General features: G+C 23.5%; 12 protein-coding genes across 12 annotated transcripts; 3 read left to right on the forward strand and 9 right to left on the reverse strand. All coding sequences in view use genetic code 6, as the record gives it.

Moving 5' to 3' along the window:
- Positions 1-208: 208 nt before the first annotated feature.
- TTHERM_00437590 (DNA alkylation repair enzyme) lies at positions 209-1,055 on the reverse strand (the record flags this gene model as incomplete). The annotated part of the gene is made up of 2 exons (XM_001017755.3): positions 209-584; positions 643-1,055. 2 exons carry the CDS (start codon positions 1,053-1,055, stop codon positions 209-211), a joined length of 789 nt encoding a protein of 262 aa, XP_001017755.2.
- An 810-nt stretch (positions 1,056-1,865) lies between these two features.
- TTHERM_000437579 (transmembrane protein, putative) lies at positions 1,866-2,417 on the reverse strand (the record flags this gene model as incomplete). The annotated part of the gene is made up of 1 exon (XM_012798058.1): positions 1,866-2,417. One exon carries the CDS (start codon positions 2,415-2,417, stop codon positions 1,866-1,868), a length of 552 nt encoding a protein of 183 aa, XP_012653512.1.
- TTHERM_00437580 (hypothetical protein) lies at positions 2,418-2,657 on the reverse strand (the record flags this gene model as incomplete). The annotated part of the gene is made up of 1 exon (XM_001017754.3): positions 2,418-2,657. One exon carries the CDS (start codon positions 2,655-2,657, stop codon positions 2,418-2,420), a length of 240 nt encoding a protein of 79 aa, XP_001017754.1.
- A 1,298-nt stretch (positions 2,658-3,955) lies between these two features.
- On the reverse strand, positions 3,956-4,948 carry TTHERM_00437570 (transmembrane protein, putative; the record flags this gene model as incomplete). Its single annotated transcript, XM_001017753.1, has 1 exon — positions 3,956-4,948. The coding sequence occupies one exon, from the start codon at positions 4,946-4,948 to the stop codon at positions 3,956-3,958; it is 993 nt and encodes a 330-aa protein (XP_001017753.1).
- A 616-nt stretch (positions 4,949-5,564) lies between these two features.
- On the forward strand, positions 5,565-6,468 carry TTHERM_000437558 (MFS transporter; the record flags this gene model as incomplete). Its single annotated transcript, XM_012798059.1, has 3 exons — positions 5,565-5,736; positions 5,818-6,225; positions 6,335-6,468. The coding sequence occupies 3 exons, from the start codon at positions 5,565-5,567 to the stop codon at positions 6,466-6,468; spliced, it is 714 nt and encodes a 237-aa protein (XP_012653513.1).
- A 235-nt stretch (positions 6,469-6,703) lies between these two features.
- TTHERM_000437559 (hypothetical protein) lies at positions 6,704-6,948 on the forward strand (the record flags this gene model as incomplete). The annotated part of the gene is made up of 2 exons (XM_012798060.1): positions 6,704-6,751; positions 6,820-6,948. The coding sequence occupies 2 exons, from the start codon at positions 6,704-6,706 to the stop codon at positions 6,946-6,948; spliced, it is 177 nt and encodes a 58-aa protein (XP_012653514.1).
- A 361-nt stretch (positions 6,949-7,309) lies between these two features.
- Positions 7,310-9,788, forward strand: TTHERM_00437560 (tRNA (uracil-5)-methyltransferase). Its single transcript, XM_001017752.2, has 3 exons — positions 7,310-8,806; positions 9,069-9,325; positions 9,379-9,788. Exons 1-3 carry the CDS (start codon positions 7,318-7,320, stop codon positions 9,721-9,723), a joined length of 2,091 nt encoding a protein of 696 aa, XP_001017752.2. The 5' UTR covers positions 7,310-7,317; the 3' UTR covers positions 9,724-9,788.
- Positions 9,789-10,679: 891 nt separating this feature from the next.
- Positions 10,680-15,456, reverse strand: TTHERM_00437550 (tetratricopeptide repeat protein; the record flags this gene model as incomplete). The annotated part of the gene is made up of 6 exons (XM_001017751.2): positions 10,680-12,808; positions 12,869-13,152; positions 13,287-14,286; positions 14,600-14,759; positions 14,847-14,979; positions 15,065-15,456. The coding sequence occupies 6 exons, from the start codon at positions 15,454-15,456 to the stop codon at positions 10,680-10,682; spliced, it is 4,098 nt and encodes a 1,365-aa protein (XP_001017751.2).
- A 1,161-nt stretch (positions 15,457-16,617) lies between these two features.
- On the reverse strand, positions 16,618-18,220 carry TTHERM_00437538 (cytochrome P450 family monooxygenase; the record flags this gene model as incomplete). Its single annotated transcript, XM_001470794.2, has 3 exons — positions 16,618-16,989; positions 17,038-17,933; positions 17,986-18,220. 3 exons carry the CDS (start codon positions 18,218-18,220, stop codon positions 16,618-16,620), a joined length of 1,503 nt encoding a protein of 500 aa, XP_001470844.2.
- Positions 18,221-18,741: 521 nt separating this feature from the next.
- TTHERM_00437539 (cytochrome P450 family monooxygenase) lies at positions 18,742-20,212 on the reverse strand (the record flags this gene model as incomplete). Its single annotated transcript, XM_001470795.1, has 3 exons — positions 18,742-19,101; positions 19,192-20,081; positions 20,146-20,212. The coding sequence occupies 3 exons, from the start codon at positions 20,210-20,212 to the stop codon at positions 18,742-18,744; spliced, it is 1,317 nt and encodes a 438-aa protein (XP_001470845.1).
- A 528-nt stretch (positions 20,213-20,740) lies between these two features.
- On the reverse strand, positions 20,741-22,362 carry TTHERM_000437538 (cytochrome P450 family monooxygenase; the record flags this gene model as incomplete). Its single annotated transcript, XM_012798061.1, has 3 exons — positions 20,741-21,103; positions 21,182-22,077; positions 22,131-22,362. The coding sequence occupies 3 exons, from the start codon at positions 22,360-22,362 to the stop codon at positions 20,741-20,743; spliced, it is 1,491 nt and encodes a 496-aa protein (XP_012653515.1).
- A 729-nt stretch (positions 22,363-23,091) lies between these two features.
- On the reverse strand, positions 23,092-25,742 carry TTHERM_000437539 (cytochrome P450 family protein; the record flags this gene model as incomplete). The annotated part of the gene is made up of 7 exons (XM_012798062.1): positions 25,467-25,742; positions 25,332-25,386; positions 24,959-25,263; positions 24,752-24,855; positions 24,367-24,698; positions 23,795-24,212; positions 23,092-23,743 (listed from the first exon to the last, which is right to left on the reverse strand). Exons 1-7 carry the CDS (start codon positions 25,605-25,607, stop codon positions 23,092-23,094), a joined length of 2,007 nt encoding a protein of 668 aa, XP_012653516.1. The 5' UTR covers positions 25,608-25,742.
- Between the last annotated feature and the right edge of the window lie 359 nt (positions 25,743-26,101).

The raw sequence follows: 26,101 nt of genomic DNA on the forward strand, positions 1-26,101 counted from the left end.
ATGAAATAGTATTTTATTAAAATTATTAATTATTATTTTTACTTAAAAAAAAAGACATTAATATTATTTAAGCTTAATTACCTACAAAATTAATTATTCTAATAATTAAATTTTTATTTATTTAAAATGATGAAGTTAGAAAGTATTTATTTAAAGTTTGTTAAATATTAATTTATACAAAATATAAAATGTTTTATTTATCATTAGTTCATTTCTTTATTGGTTTTTGTATTTCTTCATTTTTATTTTAAGAATTAAAATCCAAAAGACGATTATATTAATATGCAGTCATTTTTCTTATAGCATATCTTAGAGCTTCTCTGCTGAGCTGATTATAGTGATTTTCAATAAAAGAAACTGTTCTCTTTTTATCAGCTAAATAGAGTTCTCTTAAAAGCCATCCAACCCCAAGCTAATTAAATCTTTAGTCATATTGAATGACTCTTTCGCAGATTTCAAAGAGAAGATCAATATAACCTTAAAAGTTTCCTTGATCTCCTTTTTTAGCTCTTGTTACTTGACTAACACAACAGCATCTTCTTATCCATAAGCATTCTTCTTCTTTAGACCATTCAGCGATATACCTATAAACATTGAATTTAATAATAGACATAAAAATATTTTCATTATTTTGTTACAAACCTTGTGTTTTGTTCTGAAAGGAGAGTCCATTTTCTAATTGGTCTTGACAATATATCACAAGTAGCCCACTCTTATACATATCCTTCTTTGATCAATTTTTTTATAGAATCAATATCAGCCTCAGTTAATATTTTATAATTTTTTTCATATATAGAAATAGAAACTAATTTGTCTTCTCCGTACTCTGATTTCATAAGCTCCTCAGCAACTTTTAACTTCTCATCGTTTTCTAAACTCTTAAAAAGTTCACTTTTCATTTGATCATTTGCTAGTTGATAAACTTTTGGATGCTAAACACCCCTATGTATGATTACATTCTTCATGTAGTTGTTTTTAATTTAAGCTTTTGCTTCATCTCCTATCAACTGTAATCCCTTTTGAATAGAAGAAATAACTAATTAAACTCTTTGCATAATTTGTTATCTATTTTATATTTGTTTGTTATCTATTTCTACTAAGTATTGTTATTTTTAGAATAATATTTTTTTTAAAGATACAATCTAAAAGCTATTTAGAGTATTATCAAATTAAATTTCCAAAAGAAATTTGATTTTTCAAAATATATTAATTTTGGAGGAATTTTTATGAATTTTTGATATAAAATTCTAATTTGTTAATCAAAAGAAAACAAACCACCAAAAACAAAAATAATTATTATAATTTTGATAAAATGTTATTGATATTTTTTATTTAAAATTAGATTGCTTGGGAAGTATCCTTTAAAATTAGTATAATTAAGTCTACTTCATAAATAGATTCTCTTGTAATTCTAATTTTATTAAAGTTAATTTTCTAATCAGAAATACATGAAATAAATTAGGCTTAATCATGGTAGAAAGAAAAACTAACAGAAATCTTTTCTACACTACACAAACAGCCTTACTAGCTAAATAATTATATTACATCATTTTTTGATAATAGTCCAAAATCTATTAATCTATTAACTGATTTAACTTTTAATAAAGCTAAGAAATTAATCTAAGCCAATTTAGGTTGGTTGAGTGGTTGAATTAATTTTCAATTTTTTTTAGCATTTAATATGAAGATTTAAATTATTAACATCAATTAGCTTTAGTTGAATTAAATATTATAATCAATTTTTAAATATTTTTTCCCTTAAAGAATTCTAATTTACTTTTAAAAAGAAAGTTTTGGAAAATAATAAAGTTTTCATAATTTGATGTCAGTGGGATTTATATACTAAAAATAAAGCAATCTATCTATCAATCAATAAACCTGTAAATATAAACTAAAAAATAATTCGTATAATTTTTAAAAAATAATTCAAAATTTAAATATTATTATAAAACTATGAAAAAAAATAAATAATAATTTTTACTACTTAGCTTAATGATCGATTTTTATTTTTATATGCCTTTTTTATACTTTTTTTGATGCAAACATTCTAATAAATTTAAAGCATAGTTTTTGTTAATGAAATGAGTAAATTATGTATTGAAGAAACAGAAACCTCGATTGAGAGTATAAAAATATTTAAGTAGTAATATATTATGATAGTATGTGTATAAACTAATATATAGGAGTAATATATAATAAGTACAAGGAAATTTGAATAGACAATTAATTTTATAAATGTATTTTTAAATTAAACCACCTTATATACTAAGATGGAATTGAGATTTGAAACATGAGATATTAATCATTTTGATAGCAAGTAACAGTAAGGTATTTAATTAACTATGCAGTTTTTTTGCTGTCTTCGGTTAAGACCGAAATAATGGTAAATGACAATATATTATATTTATCTTTCTCATTCACTTAGACTGATTTTTCTTTAAGAAAATATACATATTCAAACTGAAAAGCAAGAGAGATATTTTTTATTCTTCACTCAAGTCAGTGTTTATGGGATTTTGCTCAAAGATGTCTTCCCAAGAATTATCAATCTTTCTTCCAGATTTAGGACTAACTCTTTGAAGCTTTGAGCTGTTCATTCTTTCAGCAACTCTGTTTTAGAAAGCACTCTTTTGTGAAATTTATCTTGAGTTCAACATTTTGATTTATTTGCAGATTTTTATTTATTATTTCAATTTAATTTTCTTATTACAAAATTATTTATAAATGGATTTTATTGATGGCACGTGACTTTATTTAAATCAATTATTTTTATAAATATTATAATTTTTCTTCTCTTAAATCACTTTTTTTTTTTACTCTTGGCTTGTTTAATCTATGATAAGTCTAGTCTAGCTAATTAATTAATTAATACATCTTATCAAGATTTTTTTGAAGGGTTTGAAGAATTAATTATTAAAATTTGATATAGATTTCTAAAAGGGGTTCTAAAATAAATAGATAAAAATAGCTAGTTATTTAACAAACAGTATAGCATCTATTAACAAATTAATTTTTTTCTTATTTATAATTATTTGTTCTGATCAAATCTAAAATTATTATATTACGCAATTCCAAAAGCGTATATTAACATAATTACAACCCATTTCTAAACCCAGGAAAATTGTCAATTAAAAGAAATGTTTAATTTATAAATATCTACTATATTTTTTTCTATCAAAAAGTTATATTTTTGTAAGTATTTAGGTTAAAATAAAATAATTATTTCCCATTAATTTAAATATATTGAATTATTTTAATTGAAATAAAAGAATTTTTTATGAAAAACATTAATTTTCTACACTACTTTATAAGAAATAGACAAAGTAACATTATGATGTAGACTACTTATATTAAATTTTCTTTTTCTAAAAAAGTATTTCAAGAAATTAAGTTATAGATTATTTAAGATGACAAAAATAAGGAAAAATAAAAATATTTTATTTAACTTTGATAAAATCTAAATTTAAACTAAAAATCAACTAATATATACACAATTTTTGATCATAAATCTTTAGTATTTCTTATTCGATATTTGATTTTAATAATTGCACTAAAATATTAAGCTATATTAACAATTTTTATTAGTTAAGCGATTCCTTAATCGAATAACATGGTATTATTTCTTTCGTAATATCTATTATACAAATTATAAATCTGTTAGATGATTTTTTAATTAACAATAATTCAAAATATTTCATCTCAATAAATATTATCATTAAATTGATAACTTTTTTATCTACCTTATATTTTTTATTTATAGTTAATTAGAATAAACTATGGTAAATAGTTATCTATCTCAAACAAATATGTTTTACCTTCTTGCAAAAATGAATCCATTTAATTAGATTTTAAATAATTAGATAGTATATTAGATTATATTAATTTTTGGTCTATAAAATAATAATAAAAATAACAAACAAAAAATACATTATTTATACATGTAATTAAATTTTAATCACTCTTCTTATTTTTGTTTGACATTCTAAAAGTTATTTTTCCAGTAGATATAAGCTCTTCTGCTAAAGTAAACCATAGTTCCTAAGAAAATAACTCCAAAGAAATTCCTGAAAAAGCGACTATCTAGTAAATTTTGCTTCATATTAAAAATATATTAATTTTTATCGTTTACAAGTGCATCAGGAAGTTCGAATCTAAACTTTCCAGTTTCCATATTGAAAAATATTTGACCATAAACACTTGTTATCGAATCAACTTTTATGCCTATCTCTTTTTCAGTTATTCCAAGTCTAATACCACGAATAGAACGAGACAAAGGTGAAGCTGTTCCGCAAAATAGATCAACAATTATTTTAACAATCAGTATTATAAAGCCTAAAAATCTTTATCCTAAAGTTGCAGTTATAAGCTTATCTCTTTAGCCAATTAATTGAAGAGCTCTTGTCATATCTAATTCATCAGTCACAGGTACATAACAATCAATTGAACCGTTTTATTCCTAAATTGTAAAGCCTTTTACCTTTTAAAAAGTTGCATTTATTGGGAAATGCGATAACTTATATTCTTTTTTTGTGTTATCAATAGGATCCAATGAGTATTTATCTTCGTCATATTTGATAGAATAAATCAATCCTTTGTTTACAAATTCTAAATTATTTCCATATGAGTTATTAGAATAAATTGGCTTATCACACTTAATAACACCATTAAGAAATACTCTTCCTGAAATCTCTGTTTTATTAGAGTTTGAATATGAAAATCCCCTTAATTTTGAAATATCCATTAAGTTATTTGTTCTTTCTTTGATTTTCATTAGGAGTTATTCTGGAGTGTAAGTTTTAGCTTTTTCAGCCTAAATAATTGCCTTCTTCTGTTTGTAAGCCTATATTTAGTATTTACACATTTAAGTGAACGAATACAGAGAAATTCCTCCAACTAAAAAGTTAAAGTAGTATCTTCTATCTTTTATTTTGTCACTTTCAGTACTCATACTTTAAATCTTTTTAATCAAACTTTTGCTTCAGTTTCAAGTTAAGAAATTTTGTTTTAAATAAATTTTTATTTTGATCAAAACAAACAAGCAAACTAAATATATAAATAATCAAATTTGTTGTGAATAATATCTGATGCTGAAATGCTGAATCTAAAAATTATCAATCTTTATTATTATTACCTACTAATTAATAAAAAATTTCTTCAATTTATTAATTCACTTATTTATCCTTCATCTATTCTGATAAATATTCATGAAATTTCTATTAACAAGCATATTCGTCTCCTTTAATAGATAATAAATCTATTTTATTTGGATACAATAAGCTGCTTTCCCTACCCTTTTTATTTAATTACTCATTAATGCACAAGAATATTCTTTTGGAAAATACTAAAGTCATAAAAATGTAATTTTCAATTAATTAAAAGCTAGTTGAAAAATTTATTTAAATATTAAAATTTTTAAAAATGGAATTAAAAAACCATCATAATTTTATTATCGTTAATTATTATTCTTTGCTTTTTGTTTTGGAATAGTTCTAAATAGTCTTTATGATATCAAATTATTGTAAAAATAAAAATCACTTCATAAATAAATACCCTTTTAATTTATGATGGTTTTAAATAAAAAAGGTTATCGACACTGGGACTTCCCAAGCGGTCCCCCACCTTAGTACTAACCCAGCCTTAAGGCGCTTAACTTCGGAGTTCGAATGGGATCCGGTGTTTTCACCTTAGTATGGCCGATAACAAAACTTACTTAAATCTAAATCTAAATATATATATGTATATTATTTAATAATTATAAATAATAATTTCTAAATTTTTGGATAAAATAATAATTACTATTACAAATTATCTATCAAGAATAAATAAAAAGCTAAAAAGGTTATCGACACTGGGACTTCCCAAGCGGTCCCCCACCTTAGTACTAACCCAGCCTTAAGGCGCTTAACTTCGGAGTTCGAATGGGATCCGGTGTTTTCACCTTAGTATGGCCGATAACAAAATTAATAAAATAAATATCTATTTAATATAAAATATTAATCCATATTCTAATTAAAAAAAATTAAAAATTTAAGAAAATCTACTTATTTTTTAAAATAACCTACATAAAAAAATAAAATAAAATAAAAAAGGTTATCGACACTGGGACTTCCCAAGCGGTCCCCCACCTTAGTACTAACCCAGCCTTAAGGCGCTTAACTTCGGAGTTCGAATGGGATCCGGTGTTTTCACCTTAGTATGGCCGATAACAAAATTAATAAAATGAATGTATATTTAATACAGAGCTTTGATCAAAATTCTAAAAAAAAGATAATAATGTAAGGAAATCTACTATATTTTTTAAAGCTATCTATATAATAAAATAAAAATAAAAAAGGTTATCGACACTGGGACTTCCCAAGCGGTCCCCCACCTTAGTACTAACCCAGCCTTAAGGCGCTTAACTTCGGAGTTCGAATGGGATCCGGTGTTTTCACCTTAGTATGGCCGATAACAAAATTAATAAATTGAATGTATATTTAATATAAAACTTTGATCAAAATTCTAAATAAAAAAGTTAATAATTTAAGGAAATCTACTCTTATTTTTGTTTATTTGTAATAAAAACAAAAAAAGGTTATCGACACTGGGACTTCCCAAGCGGTCCCCCACCTTAGTACTAACCCAGCCTTAAGGCGCTTAACTTCGGAGTTCGAATGGGATCCGGTGTTTTCACCTTAGTATGGCCGATAACAAAATTAATAAAATGAATGTATATTTAATATAAAACTTTGAACAATATTCTAAAAAAAAAGTAAATAATATAAGGAAATCTACTATAATTTTTATAGTTATGATTATAATAAAATAAAAATAAAAAAGGTTATCGACACTGGGACTTCCCAAGCGGTCCCCCACCTTAGTACTAACCCAGCCTTAAGGCGCTTAACTTCGGAGTTCGAATGGGATCCGGTGTTTTCACCTTAGTATGGCCGATAACAAAATTATTGATAGATTTGAATAATTTATATTTAATTAACATTTATTAAATCATAATAAAAAGTAATAAATATTCAGACAACATTCAGACATATGTTTAAAAATTTTTTAAACTGAAAAAGAAAAATAAATAAAATTAAATAGTATTTGATTGATTAGACTATAATATAAATTGTTTATTAATGAGTTTTTAGTTTAAAATAAGATTTGATTTGAATTTATATAAAATGAAAGCTAAAATATATTAAATTATTGAAAAAATAAAATAATTTAGAATAAGAAAAAAGATTAAATTAAATAGATATTAAAATAGATGTTAATATATAAAATGAATCAGATTTATTAATTTTAGTTATAATTTATGCATAAGAAGCAAATAATATGTAGAGATTTTTTAGTATATTAAATAAATAAACACTAATTAACAAATCTTTTGTTTCTAAATTCATTGTATAAACCAATAAGTATACAAATACAGTTATTAATAAAATTAACTACTTGAATTTTAGTAAACATATTTATTTTATGAGTACAAGTCCTTAAAAAGAAGACATTCTTTAGCAAGAGAATGGTAGTGAATAGATATAGCAAGATGTCCTCTTAGGCAAGCGTAGTCTTCCTAAAGATGCAATCACTGAAAATTAAGTTAAAGAAAACTTAGTTAAAGATGATGGAGATGTTGCAATTGGAGATTAAGAAAATGCTGAAGCTGAAAATGATGATAACGATGATGAAAATGGATCTGAAAAAAGCGATGGAGAAGATATTTTTGAAAAAGATGATGTAGAACTTGAATGGGTTTGTTTGAGAGGAGTTGAGAGATATGATTAAGAGAGATAAGTCTTAAAGATGCTTCATCGTAATTTTGCAGATGAGAAATTCCAATTTACAAAAATTAGCAAACCAAAAAAGAAAAATATGGCATTCATTTAATTCGCTAACACAGAAGAACGTAATCGCTTTATTTAATCTTTAAAAAATAAGAAGTTCTCTAAGAAGTAAAAACGCATGAAAGTACGTCCTGCATTTAAAGGAGATAGAAATTTGAATGGAGGAGTAGCAGTTAGTCAATTAGAATAATAGAATAGTGCTTAACATTAACAATAATAACGTTAATAGCAACCTCCTAAATAAGCTTCTAAGGAAGATATTGAAAAGGAACTTTAAATCCCTCTTGAAGAGAGAGTTTGTCCTCTATGGAAAACTCCTTATGAAGAATAATTAGAAATCAAAAAGAAAGATTTTATTGAAATCATCAAAAATTTCCAAAAGCGTGCTAAAGATAGCATAAGAAGCGATGAATCAACACCAATTTGGGTAACCCGTGAACCAAAAATAACAGATTTTTTGGAGTGCGATGAATAATATAGATTCCATTATAGAAACAAGACTGAATTCACAATTGGTTTGAATCATTTAGGAGAAATAAAAGTTGGCTATAACCGCACAAATTTTGATAAGGGTATTGCATTTATAGATGATGCTAATAAGAATTGTGTTTCTTCTAAAGAATCAGTGATTCTTGCTTAACAACTTGAAAATTATATCAAGGAAACTGGACTTCCTGTATACGACAGATTTGTCCATTAAGGATTTTGGAGATATTTTGTGGTAAGATAGAGCTTTAAGACAAAAGAAATCCTGATAAATATTGTAGCTAAAGGCTCTTACTGCTCTGACGCTACTTAATTTGAATAAATTAAATAAGGCTTGATAAAAATATTCCAAAAAGAAAGTCTTCCTGAAAACTTTGAATACAATATAACATCAATAGGATTTTAATCATACGAAGCACCTTCTGACAGCATCCCCTAAGATGGATAGATTGATATAATTTATGGATCTAGATCATACAAAGAAAATATTCTAGGTAATTTAATCTCTTTAAGTTTGTCTTTTAATTTATTAACTGAATCAATTTTACTTATTTCTACTTATTGTTTATCTTTTGTTAGATTTAATCTTAAGGTAGACACTTTTCAGCAATCAATCTTATAAAAATTTATTTAGTTTAAATAAAATTTATTGCAATGGAAAATAGATTCATAAAAAATTTAATTTTATCTAAAAACATTTTTTTTATTCAAATTTGAAAATATTTCCTTAATTAATTATATAAAATAAATATAAAGGTAAAACATTTGATATATCTGCTAATGCTTTCTTACAAGTTCATACACCTTAATGTGAGAGATTGTATAAGTTGATAGGAAGCTTAACAGGAGAATTGAATGAAAAAACTATCTTTTTGGATATATGTTCTGGTATTGGAACTATAGGTATTTGCTTAGCTAATTCTGCTAAGGAAGTTATTGGTATTGAAATGGTTGAAACCGCTTGCAATGATGCTAAAATTAATATAGAATAAAATGGAATTACAAACTATAAGGTAATATTTCAAAAAGTGTAATAGTAGTTTTTAATAATTATTTTTTAAAAAAGGTAATTTGCTCAAAAGTTGAAGATGTGATTAATGAAATCGTTGGCCCTCTTGCCGGATAATATAAAATTATTGGTGTTGTTGATCCTCCTAGACCTGGTCTTCATGCTAATGTAGTTAAAGCTATGCGTACCTGTAAAGGTCTTGACCATTTAGTTTATGTTGCTTGTAACCCAGTAGCTGTAACTGATAATTTATTAGCTTTATGCCTCCCTGAATCAAAGCGTAGAAGAGCACCAGCTTTTCATCTCACTAAATATTATGGATGTGATTTATTCCCATAAACAAAACATTTTGAAGGTATCTTTTATTTGGAAAGATATCCTAATTATGATGAGTATAAATGAAAATTGTTTTATTTATTTATAACTAGATGTGTAGTAATTGAATTAGAATAAAATTCTTATCAGCATTTAATAAATTTTCAAATATTTTTTTAAGATACAAAAAATAAATAAATAAATAAATATGTAATCAAGCTCAAATTTAATTTTAAAATTATTTAAATATTTAATTTGATCTTAATTTATAAAAATTGTTTATTTTAATTTTTTTTGATGAAAACAATTTAAATATTATTTATAAAAGTTATTTCTATTTAAAAGAAATATCCTAATTATGATGGATGAATTTTATAAAAAATATTTCATTTATTTGATTTTAATTTGAATAATAGTAAATTATCATCATTTTTTAACCAAATTTTTTTTGTGGTAAGATAAGTTAGTGAGTAGATCTATTTATAATTAATTAATTAAGAAGAAATATTAGTATTTGTAATTAATACATCTATTAATATATATCATAATTTAATTATTTATTTATTTATTATATTTTTAGCCAATTAATTTATTCAAATAAATAGTTTTTTAAATTGATAAATAACTATTAAGATAATTTTCTTTTTCATATTTTTATTTAATTTAAAATTATAGAAATAATTTATTTAATTAAGATGTAGATTATCAAAAAGTAACTATGGATTTGCACCTTAAATAGAGAGTCTAAGGAACTAATTTTGTTTATTAATTTAATTAATATAAAATAATTATCAGCGTTTTTGAAATTTCAAAAAATTAATATATGGTTCAATAATTAAGTAAATAAATTTAAAATTAATCAAGAAATGAGAGTCATTTTTAGAATTATTCAAAACTTAAATTAATGCATTACATTTAATAAATATTTAATATAATTTAAATTATTTTTAATTTTTTTAATTTAGTTAGTATGTTTTATATCTATCTTGTATAATAATTAAATTATTTAATTTTTTTGTTTGAAATAGGTTTAAAAGTTATTTTCAAATTTTTTCAATTAAGAATGGCTGGCCGTATGAAGATTTAATTGATTTCTTTTTTAAATAGTCAATCAGTGTATAAAATTTAAAGAAAAATCTAACTTTAAATGGTAATTCAAGACACTATAAATTCAAAAAAATTCCTTCTTTGTCATCTTGAGGGTTGAAAATCAGTATTTTAACTTTATTTTAACCAAGAATTGAAAATATTTTATTTTTATAGATTGCTTCTCTGAAAATACAGTCTCTATCTCCAAATATGAGAATGTATTTCTTTTATATTTCTTGATTTTGAAGGCGGTTAATATTTTAGAATTAGAGAGAGGCCTTTTGTAATGCAGACAAGAAAAACTATTGTTTTGAAGAAATATGTTTGAACCTCAAATATTTCATTATGTTATTGATAAAAGTTTCTTTGCCCTTAAAGTTGAGTTGGTTTATTGGTGCTATGTATTACTCTATTTATTCATTTACCATAACTAAACTGAAAGTATCTGATAATTAATAAATATCATATAGTTATTTTGACACACGCTTTAGATAATTCGGCTCACAATTAACTATAATTGATATTTTCATTGTTAATTACTGAAATTTTTAGGCTTATTTTTATATGAGTCTAAAGTCAATAGATTTCTATTCATAAACGTATTGCAAAATATTTAGCATAGCCATTCTATCATTTGATAAATATCTTGGGGAAAATTCAAAAGCATCAGTTAAAAGTGTACATCCTTTCTAAAAATTCCTTTTATGTATTTCTATTAAAGCTTCTTGTATTTATAATTTAGTATAAAGAATATCTATTGGATAATTGTAGCTAGTTTTTTAATACCAAGAAGTTTAGTTGGTGTAAGGACTATTATTAAAAGCTTCTATTGCATCATCTAAAGCATTTAATTATTATTTGGTATAATTAATTGGCTGTTGCTCTTCATCAACTTTGATATCCTCAATAAAATTCTCTGTAGGATTGTTTTACAAATACATTTTATGTATTGGGTGCTCATATGATAAGCTCTGGTTTGTAAATAAATTTTATTCAGTAGTTGATGTCCCAAAAAATGCCTTAGGGGAATATCCTTGAGATAAGCATATCTACTAATTGTAAGAGCCAACAAAACCGTTTTGAAAACTTAATCTCCTTTGTAAGTTAGTTATGCTAGCAGTAGGTGTATTTTAAATAATTGAAGAGCTAAATTTTTTGGTGAGATGATTGTATATAGTATTTATTTCGCCCATTGAGCTATTTTATCTTTCTCTCTTGCATTTATCAATTTAAATGCTTTTTTCTTGAATTTCCTTATTTTTTTGATTTATATTATTAAGATGAATTTCTTCTTGAGATTCCATATGATCTTCTATTATAGGCTGAATATCATTTAAGGGAGTTGCTTATTAAGGAGAATTGCTGTTTGCTTTGCTTGACTTTCTTTTTTGCTAAGATTAATGCGAATACCCACTATTGTTCAAATTGTTTTAAGAGCTATTTAATTTTTATGTTATGATAGACTATTTTCCTGGAATTGTTTTAGAAGGACTTGATCTATTATTTATATTTATTTCTTCATTGACTTCTTCAGATGAGAACCTTTTTACTAAAATTTGGTTCAAACACATTAAGTATTAGTTGTAAAAATGAGCGGAAGGTTTATTTTGAGCAGAGAACAAAGAAGCCTTGATCCTTTTATAAAGTTCCAAAAAATTTTGAAATGCATAATCTAAGTACTTCTAGCTGAGCTTGATTTTCTTGCTAAGTAAAAATGCTTTACTAATTTCCAAATAAATTAGTATATATCTGGTATAATCATTATCTAAGTTCTTAGCTATTTTTAAAAGCTTTTTCAAAACTTAAAAGTATTGAGTAAACATAGCTTCATCTTTGACTTTTAAGCTTTATGTTTTCTGAGCAGTTGATTTTAAAGAATTTGAATTTTATTCTGAGTTGAAATCTATTTCTTGTAATATTTAATAATAGTATTCTTATTTCATTTATTTATAAATCTTTTTTCCATGGTTAAATATTTCATGTTCCATTCTATTTTCTAAATAGCATTACAACAAAACTTATGAATATGCAAATAATCTATCAAATTTCAGGCTTTCAAGATTTTTTTAAGCATTCTGCAAGACTGGTTTAATTTTAAAAAATATTAGACTTTTAAATTAAAATATTTAATTGATTGTTATACCTTATATTTTAGAAGAACTTTATTAGTTTCCATCTAAATATCTGCAAAGATACTTTTCTATCCATGGAATCAAAGATTTTTTCCTAGAACCTGCTAATTAATTATTAGAATTTACTGAATCTGAGAATTTTTTAAATGTAAATATTGAATCTTTTCTATTATGAGAATTAGCATCGCTAATCTATTTTTCAGTTTATTGTCCTTCTATAAGTTCTGCTCTTTCTTATTCTAGATAAACTATAGATTGGTTGTAGCAATCAAGAGCTTCAGTATATCTTTAGTTGCTATATATAAATATTATTTTAAATATAAAAGAATATCTTAGTTTGATAAATAAATAATTAAATTTAAAAAAATTTAACACTAAAAATTTTGATTAAATTAATTTTTATAAAATGAGAAATTAGAAATTGTTTACTTAAAATGGATATTAGCTATATTGTTATAAGCTGATCCTAAAGCTTTATAATCTTCGACTTATTAAAAAGTTTTTATAGCTTTAATCCAAGTAAAAAGAGCAGTTGTTTCATCAATTTTTTCATTATAGTTAAAATTAAAGTTAAAAATATCTTGTATATTTGTGATGTATCTTTCTAAATTTGTTAGTTCAGAGCATGTATGCTGATATTTTCTGCTTTTAGAATATTTATTATCAAAGACAACAACTATTTCATCTTAAGAACTTATTCCATTTCTATCAAGCAAATGTTGATTCAAAGAGTGGAGTTTATCTATCAAATTCTAAATAGGTAATTCAATCAGCTAACTAAATTTCTTAGAATAAAACATAATAATAAGTAGACAAACTATTAAAAGAATGAGATAAAAAACAGAATTAGCTATGAATGCATTTCCTAAGTAAAAAAAGAGAGTATTATAATTCTAAATCAATTCTTATTTTCTGAACGTGTACATCATCACCATTATATTTGAATAAATTACTTATTTTTATCCATTCGGGATATCAGCTATTTAAATTGGTAACATCAGGGAATATCTAGCATCTCCTTGAACGAAGTACTCAAATCCATAAATATTTTCGAGCTAATTTAAGTACTACTAATGTGTTAAAAAATTATTCTCATTCATATATTTTAATTAATTATTAACTGTTTGTATATAAGTTTTTGCTTCATTTTGAGTCATATTTAAGGTAATAACTTTATCCCAATTATATAATTATTAATAATCCTATATTTGCTCAGAATATATTAAATTTTTTGAAGTAGGATGTATCACTTCAAACTATCCAGTCTGTATCTCCAATTTTTAGAATACAGCAGCTAATTGTTCTATATTAAAAGATTAGCAGACAACACTATTTATATTGTCAAAAGCATTGTTTCTTCTACATAAACTAAGAGACATATATGGTATTTTTGTTGTCAGGACTTTAAAAGGTGCTGGCATGTAATTTGCTGTTTTATTTAATTAATAAAAACATAATTAATAAATAAATATTTTACAATCTAAATAAGTGATTTATTATCGATATTTTGTATGAATTAAATATATTCTATGAATATTTAATCATTAATTTTGTTTCTATAAAATAATTGATTCAATTCTATAAATATCTAAATTTTCATATAGGCTGATTTTAAAAATCTATTTAATTTTAAAGTGTTTAAATCTAAAAGTACCCTTTTTTATGATTAAGTTTTTAGTGGAAAGTTATTGTTTTATCTTGAAAATTAAATTGTTTATTTAAAAATTTTAAAAATAAAATACATTATTTCACTGAAGCCTACTAATACCATATTCTACATCTCGGATCATAGTATTTTGCTTCGGTACAGAGAGTTTAGCTTTGAAAGCTCTGAGACATAGACTAATTGTAGGCTGGATTTGCTATTAACCCACCATCTAGCTGAAATCCTAAAAACTAATCCTATTTGTTTGTTTGTTACAAAATAAAATAATTTATTTTAGTTTTATTAAGAAATTTTAATAGATTGAATAATATTTAAAGACTAACCTTGTATTGGAATGTTCTCTAAATATTTAAGACATTATAATTTCTAATAAGAACATCCAAAACAGCAGATTTGTTTAGCTAAATTTGTGACTCCTCAGGCATTTAGCTGAATTAACGATAGTTTTAATTTAACCTAATTTTTATTATAGAATATCATTTTAGTACCGTTTAATATTTTGGAAATAAATTTATATTAATGATATCAATGTATTTATTACCAAATTGTGACTAAAATAGGATTTTTAACATAGAGCTTTACAAGAGAAGAAGTATCTTAATTTTCAAAAAGATTATCTAAATTCAAATATGATTTCTCAAATTTAAGATTGAAATTTATTTTATTTTCGTAAACTTTAGTGACAAGGCGAGATAGAATATAATATTCCTGACTTTGCATTCCCATACTTTAGTCAAGATGAGCTTTCATACCCATCAAAAGTATCTTTTTGTTTTGCTACTACTCTAAATATATGCTAGATTCTTAATTATTTGTAATAGATTTGAGCTGCTCAAATAGGAGAATGTACAATCCGAAGCTTATAAATGTAATAATAATCACTGGAGAATAGTACAAGCAAAATAGTTAAGTTTCTAGCTAATACTTTCTCATTAATTGTTTACGCTTATGCTCTCAAATTTTCAACAAAATATTTTAAATTTGAGCTATTTTGAACTAATGCAAAATTTTGTATTAAAAAAATTACAAAAAATATAAATGTTGCGGATGGTAAATATTATATCAAAAAAATCCATCTAATTAATTATCAAAATATTCTCTATAAATTACTTTGATTTTATATCTTAATTAAACTATAAAAAAAAATCTGACACTTTTTATTTCAAATCTGTCTGTCATGTAAAATATATGTCGCTTTAATTAAATCAACTTTCTTGCTTTGTATTGACAAAATTTTGGTTTTATAATTGAAAATTGTTCTTTGATTAAATTAGTGATTATCAAACCTTAAAAAGGCTTAATCTTACATATTAGCTTTATGAGAAATAAGTTATTAACTTTCCTCATACATAATAAAAAGATCGTCGTCAATATTTGCTCTAATGTGAGGAAAATTATTAGCCAAATTTTTACGCAAAATTATAAACAAAAAATACAGAAATGATGTAATTTTACTATCAAAAACTTATTATTTTTTTTTTAAGTGAATATTTTGTATTTTATTCTACAAATAAGTTGCCCCATTTTTATAATATTTTTAAAAAATTTATTATTTTTTTCAATTGAATTAACTGATTTAAATAACTTCCTTTATCAAATAAACTTGAATCTTTGTGTAATTTTAAGAATTTTATGTAATAAAAAATGAAGTCAATTGCATGCATATTTACTTTGACTTTCATAAATTATTGATCAAAGAATATAATTATTTTAAACATTATAAAGAAAGAATAATAAATAATATTTATTATATATATATCTGATACGAATCTGTGATTCAAGAATAGAAATCTGATAACACACTTTTTATATCTATTTTGACAATTAATCAAATATAATGGGATTATTTATAACTTTTTAATTAACTTTTACCATCAGTAACTCATAATATTTGAAAATAACCATTTAAAATTTTAGCTAAGTAACAAAGATATTATAACGAATAAAATAAATATGTAAGAACTATCTGCTGAAGATAATCTAAAAAATTGGTTCACATTAAAACCAACCTAAACATAAATACTGTAAGCTAAAAAATAAATTTAATCCAAAATAATTTAATGAATTATTTATAATTAAAAGTAAATTATGTCTTCAGTCAATGTTATTTTATCTTGTCTTTAGGTTGAAAAGTAAGGGATTGACAGGTTAGGGAAGTAAACCATATTTAATTTTTAATACATAATCTTTTTGTGGTTCAATATCAAAATAGTCAAAAAATTTAAATAGAATAATTCGAGCTTCTATCATTGCAAGATGCTGACCAATACAGTTTTTTTTTCCTGAACTAAATGGTATAAACGCATATGAAGGCAAGTCATTAGTTTCTTGATTAATCCATCTTTAAGGTCTAAATGTATGAGGATCTTTGTAGATTTAAGGATCTCTATGTACACTGTTAACGTATGAAGTAAGAACTATATCTTTCTCAATTTTAATATTGTTGATCATGATATCTTCTGTAACCTAATTTTTTTAATATAATTACTAAAATCTTTAAAATGCAAATCATACCTTTTGATCAAATGATTTGTTTCCAGGCCCATAAATCCTTAAGGTTTCTTTAATAACTGCATTCATAAAGGGTAAATCTTACATAGACTTAGATTTATCTTACTTATAGTAATCAACTTCCTTTTGAGTCATTGAATAAAAATGTTCATTCTAACATACGTAATAAATTGCCATTGCAATTAAATGACTTGTGGTATCAGTTCCGCCTATGAAGAATGTCATCAAATTATCTAAGAGATCCGAATCAGACAAATTCTAAATATTATTTTCCTTAATTAAAATACTTAGAACACAATTCTACTAGATATCGCCAGTCTCTTGAAATTCTTTTTACAACTCTTCTTTCTTAGATTTAATAATATCTAAGAAAAAACTTTTGAATTCCTATAAATAGTTCTCTAACTCTCTATGCTATTTAAAAATTCCTAATTTCAAATATTTAGCTCCAAACACCAAATATCCTAACTCCATAACTTAATTTGAAAGAGCACTTAAAATATGTGTAATAGCTTAAGCGAGGGATTTTCCTTTAAATTTAATATCTTACAAATTATCTCCTAAAAATGAAAAGAAAACTACCTAAGAAGTCATATCAAATATTAAGTTAATTATATTGACATTCTGAAGCTCATCTTAATTTATATGCTCCAATAAGGCATTGTCTACAATCTTCTCTATTGAAGAGCTTAAATTCTTTAAATACTCAAAATGGAATGCAGGAGAAAACATTTTTCTCATATTTTTCCATCTCTCTCCTTAAGAAAAAATTAATCCATTTCCAAATATTCTTTTAAAATTCTAAGTGTAAAAGGTATCGATAGTTAATTTATCTCCTAAGTAGGAATAAAAATCCTTCATCATATCAATGGATGTCAGCTTTATTTTGATATTTTTTCCTTTATAAAATATGAGAATGAATATAATAAATCAATTAAAATTTTTAAATACCTATATTTTCAACAAACATCTTTTTTTAATTTGCAGGATTATCATTAATGTGCTTATAAATGTAATCTACATCCCCAAACTTTTCAAAACAGCTATTTTAGAGTAAAAACTCACCAATCAGAGGAAAGAAAAACCCTTCACCTTATTTTTTATACTTATTAAATATCTTAAATGGCTTTACAAGATAGTAATAACAGTAAATTCCTAGTGCGATTAAAATAAAATAAAAGATCATCAATTAATTTTCTTCAAGATATTTTTTCTATAAATTTAATGATACTCTGTTTTATTTATCAATCAATTTTTATCAACAAATTTACATAGAAAATTGTAATTTAATTAAAACAACCATTTTGTAAATCCAAAAAATCTTTGAAAAAAATATATTTTTAATCTTGCTTGATTATAATTTAGTAGAATTGTTCTCACACTTACAATTAGTTTAATATCATTAATATCCAAAAGAGATAAATAAAATATAGAAGCCCTTTTTCACTTTATATAAACAAATAAAATAATATTTATAAAATGTTTGTTACATTTAATTATTAAATCTATAAGTGGATTAATACAGATAAATTAATAAATAAATATATTATTTCATTTTAAATAAATTTAAATCTTATATTTTAGATTAAAAGGAACAACTTAATAATTTTATAACTTTTTTTACAACTATTTAACAATTTTATATAGTCATAAATAACTTTAATTACAAACTTTCATATCTTTTTAACTAAAATTTAAATAAATATTTCACTATCTCAAAGTTAGTTTCAGACATAAAGGATCTACTGGCTCAGATAAAAATTTAAATGCCATTACAAGTTTATAATTTTCAGGGCATGAAAAATTAAACTTTTTAATGAATTTATTTAAAATAATTTTAGTTTGCATCTATGCTAAATGTTAACCAATACAATTTCTTTAACCTGAACTAAAGGGAATGTAAGAAAAAGAATTAATTTCACTAATTTTTTTATCTAACCATCTAGAAGGGTTATAAGCATGAGGATTTTCAAATATATTTTAGTTTCTATGCATAGAAATAGCAAAAGGGGTAATAATCATTCCTTTTTTAATAGGTATGCCTCCAATAACGTGATCTGATGTAGCCTTTATATTAAAATAAAATAATTATATAATGTTTTGCAGTATTAGGTTTCTTAATATGTTTGCAACATTTTAAATTAACAAAAATATTACGATTCTATCAAAGAGAATATTTGCTGGTCCATAATACCTCAAAGACTCTTTTATTACTGCATTCAAATATGGCAATTAAGAAATACATTAAATGCTTTAATCTTAATTTGTATCGATTTCTTGTTAAAGCTTTGAGTAAACATCTTTATATTGAGTTAAATAATACATAGTCATTCCCAACAAATGGCCAGTAGTATCCATTCCAGCCAAATAAAAGGCTTTAAAATCTTCAAATAGCTATTGTCTTGATATTTAATCGATTTGAGATGTAGAAACTAATTGAGCTAATATACTAAAATTTGATGTGTTTCCGTTTTATTTGATATCATTTTAAATTTCTTCTATTTTGGATGCTATTTTATTTTACAAGAAACTATTGAATTCTTCTATTAACTAATTGATTTCTCTTGAATGTTTTGTAAGTCCTAGTTAAAAGAATTTTTTTCCAAAAATTAAATATATTAATGTTCCTGTCTATCGAGCTAAAGCATTTAAAATATACGAAAGTGTTTCAACAATAGTTCTTCCTTTAAGCCTTTCATTTTCTAAAGACTCTCCAAAAAATGATGCAATGACTACTCTGCCAGTTAACTCCTACATACAAGTAATTGAATTAAAATTTTACAACTCATTTTTGGCTATAATTTCATCGATTATAGTATTTGTGCTTTTTTCTATCAAAGGAGCGAGCTTCTGAATGTAATCAAAATGAAAGGCTTGTGAAAATAGTTTTCTGCTTGATTTCCAGTCTTGTCCTTCTGCAGTAATTATGCCATTAACAAACCTCATTAAATTTCCTGTAAAAAACTCAAACTTTTTATAATTATGCTGATTTTAAAAGAAATCCCTTATGATTTCAGGCTCAAATATTCTTAATTTAATATAAGGACCTATTTATTTATATATTTTTTAATAAAATAATTTCATTTGCTCATAAATAAATAAATAATTTACCAATATTGGTTACATAAACTTTTTAATAAGGATCCTTATCAAGTTAATGCTTTAAGGAATACTCCATATCCTAATTTTTTTATAGATTCTACTGGAATTCTAAGATCTCACCTAAAATTGGAACGAATTAACCTTATCCATACTTTTTATATTTTTTATGAAGTTTGTATGGCAAGATGAATAGCTTGACTATTATGAACGCAGCAAGAAACAACACTAAAATTAAAATAATGTTCATTTACTTATTTAATATTAACAAATTTGATTCTTTCTTATTTTATTAAAATTTTACTTACTTTTTTTTTGATTAATTATTAATTTTAAATAATTTTTTTGTTTGTTTGTCAGTTTTTTTGTTTTTAAATTGAAGGTTTGTTGTTGAAAATTATTTAAAAGCAATAATTAATTAATAATTAAACAGAATAAATTATTTTATATATTATTTTATTTGATTTTTTTATTTATTTTATAACTAAAATGAATAAAAATTATTGATTCAGCAAAAAACTAAATAAAGAAATAAAAACTCAAATTTATTGCAATTAATTGTATTCATTTAATTTCATATTTAACCAATAAAAATAAATGAAATTATTCAATGCTTTCTGACTGTTAACCTTAATGGAATTGGATCTAATGGCTCTGACATAAATCTTTGAGTTATCACTAGCTTATAATTAGGATCACAAGAAAATTCAAACATTTTGACGAACTTGTTGAGAGTTATTCTTGCAACTATCATAGCAAGATGTTATCCAATGCAATTTCTTTGACCTGAACTAAATGGCATATATGCATAATTGTGAATCTACTTTTATTTATTATCCAACCATCTTTCAGGATTGTATCTATGAGGATCTTCATAGTATTTTTTATTCCTATGGGTACTTTAAGAAATTGGAACTACAATAGTACCCTTAGCAATAGGGATATCTCCTAAGTAATGATCTTTAGTTGCCTTTTTATTAAAAAAATAATTAATTTGTAAAATCACATTTTTTTAAATATTTTTTTTGTTTTAAAATTGTTTGTTTACAATTCTATCAAAAGTAAAGTTAGCTGGACCATAATATCTTAAAGTCTCTTTTAAGAAAGCATTTAAATAATTGAGTTATGCTAATCCCTAAGGTGATTGATCTTAGTTTGCATCTACTTCTCTTTGCAAAGCCTTTTAGAGTTCAGGATTTTAGGTTATGTAATAAAAAGTCATAGCAAGGAGATGACCTGTAGTGTCTGTTCCAGCAGCATAGAATGTTGTAAAATCGTCAAATAAATATTTTTTTGATTCTTCTGTTATTTCTTAAGTGGAAACTATCTAAGCTAAAATGGAAGGAACACTTATTTTTCCTTATTCTTTCAATTCTTTTTGAAAGCTTTCTATCTTTTCCTCAATCAGATCTTTCATGAAAGAACGGAAATCTTTAATGATATCATCGACATATCTTTAGGATTTAGTTAGTCTTAACTTAAAAAAGTCTGCTCCAAACAAAAAGTATTAGAGGCTCATTGATTACTCTCCAAGTAGATTTAACATATGTGTCAAAGCTGAGACTAAATCCATACCTCTAAACTTTTTTTCATTTACTTGTTCTCCAAAAAAGGTAGCAATAACCACTTATCCTGTTATCTTTTATGAATATACAAGGGGATCATAATTGGCAAGGATTTCGCTACTTTCCATAGCTTAGTTAAAGACTTTTGAAGCTATTTATTCTATTAATGGAGCTAGAGAAGTGAGGTATTCAAAATGGAAAGCTTGAGAAAACATTTTTCTGGCTTTTTTCCATTGCTCGCCCTCTACAAATGCTATACCTTAAGGTGCGCATCTTAGGACGTTGCCAATGTAAAAAGTATCTTTTTCATAATACTACTGATTTAAAAAGAAATCTCTCATTAAGTCGGGATCTACTAATCTAAGCTTTATCTTAGAGCCTATTTTTTAAGATTACATAGTAAAATTTAATACTTTTAAGTAATTTTATTACCAAGATTGACAACATATAATCTTAAGTCTGGATTTTCATCGCATTAGTGACTTACGAAATAGTCTACATCCTCGTACTTTTTAATAGCTTCCTTTATCTCTACTAGTTCTCCTAATAATGGAACAAATCTGCCATCCCCATATTTTTTGTACTTAAGGAACTTGAAATAAGGGATAATTACTAACCTTAAAGCAGCAAAAAAAAGAATAATAATTAATATTTCTATAAACATTTTATATTATAGCAATTTGATATTCTATTTAATTATTATAAAAAATTAATACTAATTAAATTCCGTTTAAATTGTGTAAATAGCAAATTTTTAAATCTTATTTGATTCTAATTAGTATTATTTTTTCTAAAATTAGTTTTTGATTATTGACAACCTTAACACAATTAATTTACTTAATATCGCAACTTTTTATTTAATTCTATCAAAAAAAATGTAGAAATCACAAAAAATTGTAATTAAATTTCAGATATTCACATATTTTTTTTCAATTTTCTAATAATTTATTTTAATTAAAATCTATCTATCTATTCAACTCACAAAATTAAGAATTAATAATTTAATCAGAATATTCTTTCCAAAAAATAAATAAAAATTTTCGTGTTACATTAATATTATTTTTATTAATTTTTTTAAGTTTGCATTTGATAAATGTAAACCAGTTATCGCGATCTTTATATTTAAAAAATTTTAATTTCTCTAAAATTTCATGAAATTTTTATGACTTCTTTAGACTTTCTCTAAATGATGCTGCATTTTGCGATTAGGTAAAAAATTATATTGATAAGATTAGTATTATAATAAATATCTTATAAAAATCTATCTTGCTAAATAAATAAATATTAATTTATTTACAATTAAATAAATAATTAATAATTTAATAGAGCTTATTATTTATAATTTTTTTTAGTTTACAAATATCTTATTTTAAGTCATTTTTTCCTTTTAAGCTCATTTATTTCCTCCCGTCAACTCATTAATTATCTAATCTAATCCTTTTATTACTTCTTAATGAGTGTTTCTGTATTGTATTTTCATATTATTGTTTACAGATCCGCCAGTAGAGTTTTAAAGTTTATTATTGTTGTTTTACTATTTTTAGCTAGATGCTCTATTTTTAATGGGAGTCACATTATTTTATTGACTAGAGTCAGCTCTCTTTTCCCTTACTTTGATAGGTGTTAAATTTTAAAATTTATTATTTCTTTATAAGTAAGATTCTTATGGCTTCTAGTTAAGCAGATTAATATAAAATTTTTAAGGTTATTGCTATTTATTTTATTATTTTTATTATTACCACTATTATTAAGATAAGGTAGTGAATGTGAGGTTTTCTTTTTCTTAGGATAATTTAGAACTTATTGTATTTTTTTATTGAGATCTTTATGAAAAAATAGAAAGTGATTGTTTTAAAATGTTGTTATTATTTTTATTTATTACAGAAGCTTACATATCCATTTCATTCGCTTTTGGAGTCATTTCATTATTAACAGATACACAATCTTCATTCAAATCCAATCTATTTGCTAATTCTTCTTATGCTTTCTGCATTTTTTCTTCTTTAGAATCATCTTAAGAAGTCTTAGACAGCATACTTAAATTTCTATTATATTAAATAAAATTTGGATTAGTCTGATTTTTAAAAATAAATTACCTCATAAGAGCTTTTGTGACAAATAATTTATTATTCAGTTTTGCCCAATTTTGTCTTGGAGCTGAGTTCAGCTAAGTAACATCCATTATTCTTTTTATATATTCAGGAGCATAGTGTTTTTTAGCTTGCTTTTTATCTTGTTCCTTTTGCTTTTTAGAAATAGGATTTCCGTCTTTATCAAACTCCATGCACTCAATTAATTCTTTATATCTATTGAATGATTTTTGCTTATCTTTTTTATGATTTTTAGCCCATTGCAGTGTGCCTAATTACCTTAAATAGTCTTGAGGATTATCAACAAATTTAGATTTTTTTTCATTATTTTTTTCCCATTTATTCATAACCAAGTTTTTTAGGTGCATTCTTGTCTTTTCATATTTCTCAATTTAATCTTAGTCAATTAAAAGCTAATCATATTCTATTTAATTATATTTAGTTATTTCTGTTAAAAAACTCTGCAAATAATTACTAAAACATAAACTAAAATATTTTTTCAAATTTAAAAACTCAAAATTATTCAAAAATATTTTATTTTTTTTAAATGTTATTTAATTAAATTGCATTTAGCTTACCTGAAGCAGAAATATCATCTGATAAATTATCTATTTATTGATCCATACCAGTAAGAGACTCATATGTATTTTAGACTTTTTTTTAGTGAAATGAGTTGTTTTATTGCATTGTTGAAATGTCATTTTTAAAATGTGTGTTGGATTCAAATAAATCATTAGATTTAGATTCTTTTTTTGTTTTTGCATCTGTTTCATCAGAATATCTTATATCTTTGTAATCTTTTTGAAGTCTAAAGCAAGATTGATCATAGGAGGTATATCTTGCTTTCTATTAATTATCTTAATTTTCTTATTTAACTGTAGTCTTTAATAGATAATGATTCTTCTTTAGACTTTTTAAATTGTAAAAGAGATTAATATAAAATATAAAATCTCACAAAAATACTTTTTATTATTTTAGTAAAATGTTTGGTTCTTTGACATATGAAAACCCATTGAAGGCATCATATGATGATCTATTTTGATTTCATTAATAAATTTCTCATTAAACTATTTATGGACAGACATTTTTAATTAAAATTATGATTAATAAGTTAATTTAATTTAAAATTTAATTTTAGAAAAGCAATTAATATTATAGTAAATCATTTACATTTTTTCTTTGTTAAAAACTATTGTTACTAGTTTTATTTCTTTCAAATTTATTAAAAGGATTATTTGTTTCTGTGAATACTTAATTTGGTAGTTATTTTTCAAGGAAATACTATTATTAAATGCTATTATTCCTAGAACTACTTCTGTTTTATTATATAGTGCTATTTGAGCGATAATTTTTTATTTTCTCAACTTTAGGAGTCAAATCTCTTAGCTCACCTATAGAAATACCTCCATTACTATTTCCTCTTTCTTTTTTCTACAAAAAAGGTTTGTTAACGTATTAAAACTCTTCTTTTTTTCCTTTTTAAAAAATCATAATCAATATGCTTAACTTATATTTAGTTTATGTTTAAATGCTAATTCTATACTTCTATCAAGCTAGTTACGTATAGATGATTAATCTACTATCTCTTAAAACAAGCGCTATTAAAATAAAAGAAAATAATAAAAATAGTTCTATCATAAGCTATACTAATATTTAATCTATAGCTGATAAAATTTACATTATAATCGATTTATTGTTATTAATCTTATCTTTGTTGTTGGCTGAAGTATTATTACAGACTAATCATTTTCATTTTAGGATCATAGCCATAATCTAGATCATTTAAGTAGTCATTTAATGTTCCCTAACCCTAAATCATTGAAATATTTATATAATGGATTATGCGGCTATATTAAAAATTTTGTAGTTTGTTGTAAAAATCAACTTCGAAAAAAAAAAATTGTTAAATTAGACAAAATTTTAATTGAATAATATTGAAATTTATTTGTTATTAATCAAAATATTTTTTTTTTCATAAAGCAAGCTCTTTCTTAATGATATAAATGTAAATTAATAAAATTAAATTAACAAAATAGAATTTTTATAAATAAGCAAAGAGGATATTAAGTGCAATATTTGAGTAACATTAGAATAATAATAACCTTTCGTTTATAAATATTATTAACATTAATTTTATTTTTATATTTTTATGTGAAAGCTAACTAACTTACTGACTATCAGTACAATTTTCTTCATATATTTTAAGTAATCCTAACTTAACAATATGATATTATTAATTTAAATAAAAAATACTTCAAAAAAAAGGAAAAGTACAATATTATTTATTTTAATTATTAATTAAAAGATAATTTA

This window comes from Tetrahymena thermophila (assembly GCF_000189635.1).
Source record: "Tetrahymena thermophila SB210 genomic scaffold scf_8254607, whole genome shotgun sequence".
Classification (NCBI taxonomy): Eukaryota; Ciliophora; class Oligohymenophorea; order Hymenostomatida; family Tetrahymenidae; genus Tetrahymena; species Tetrahymena thermophila.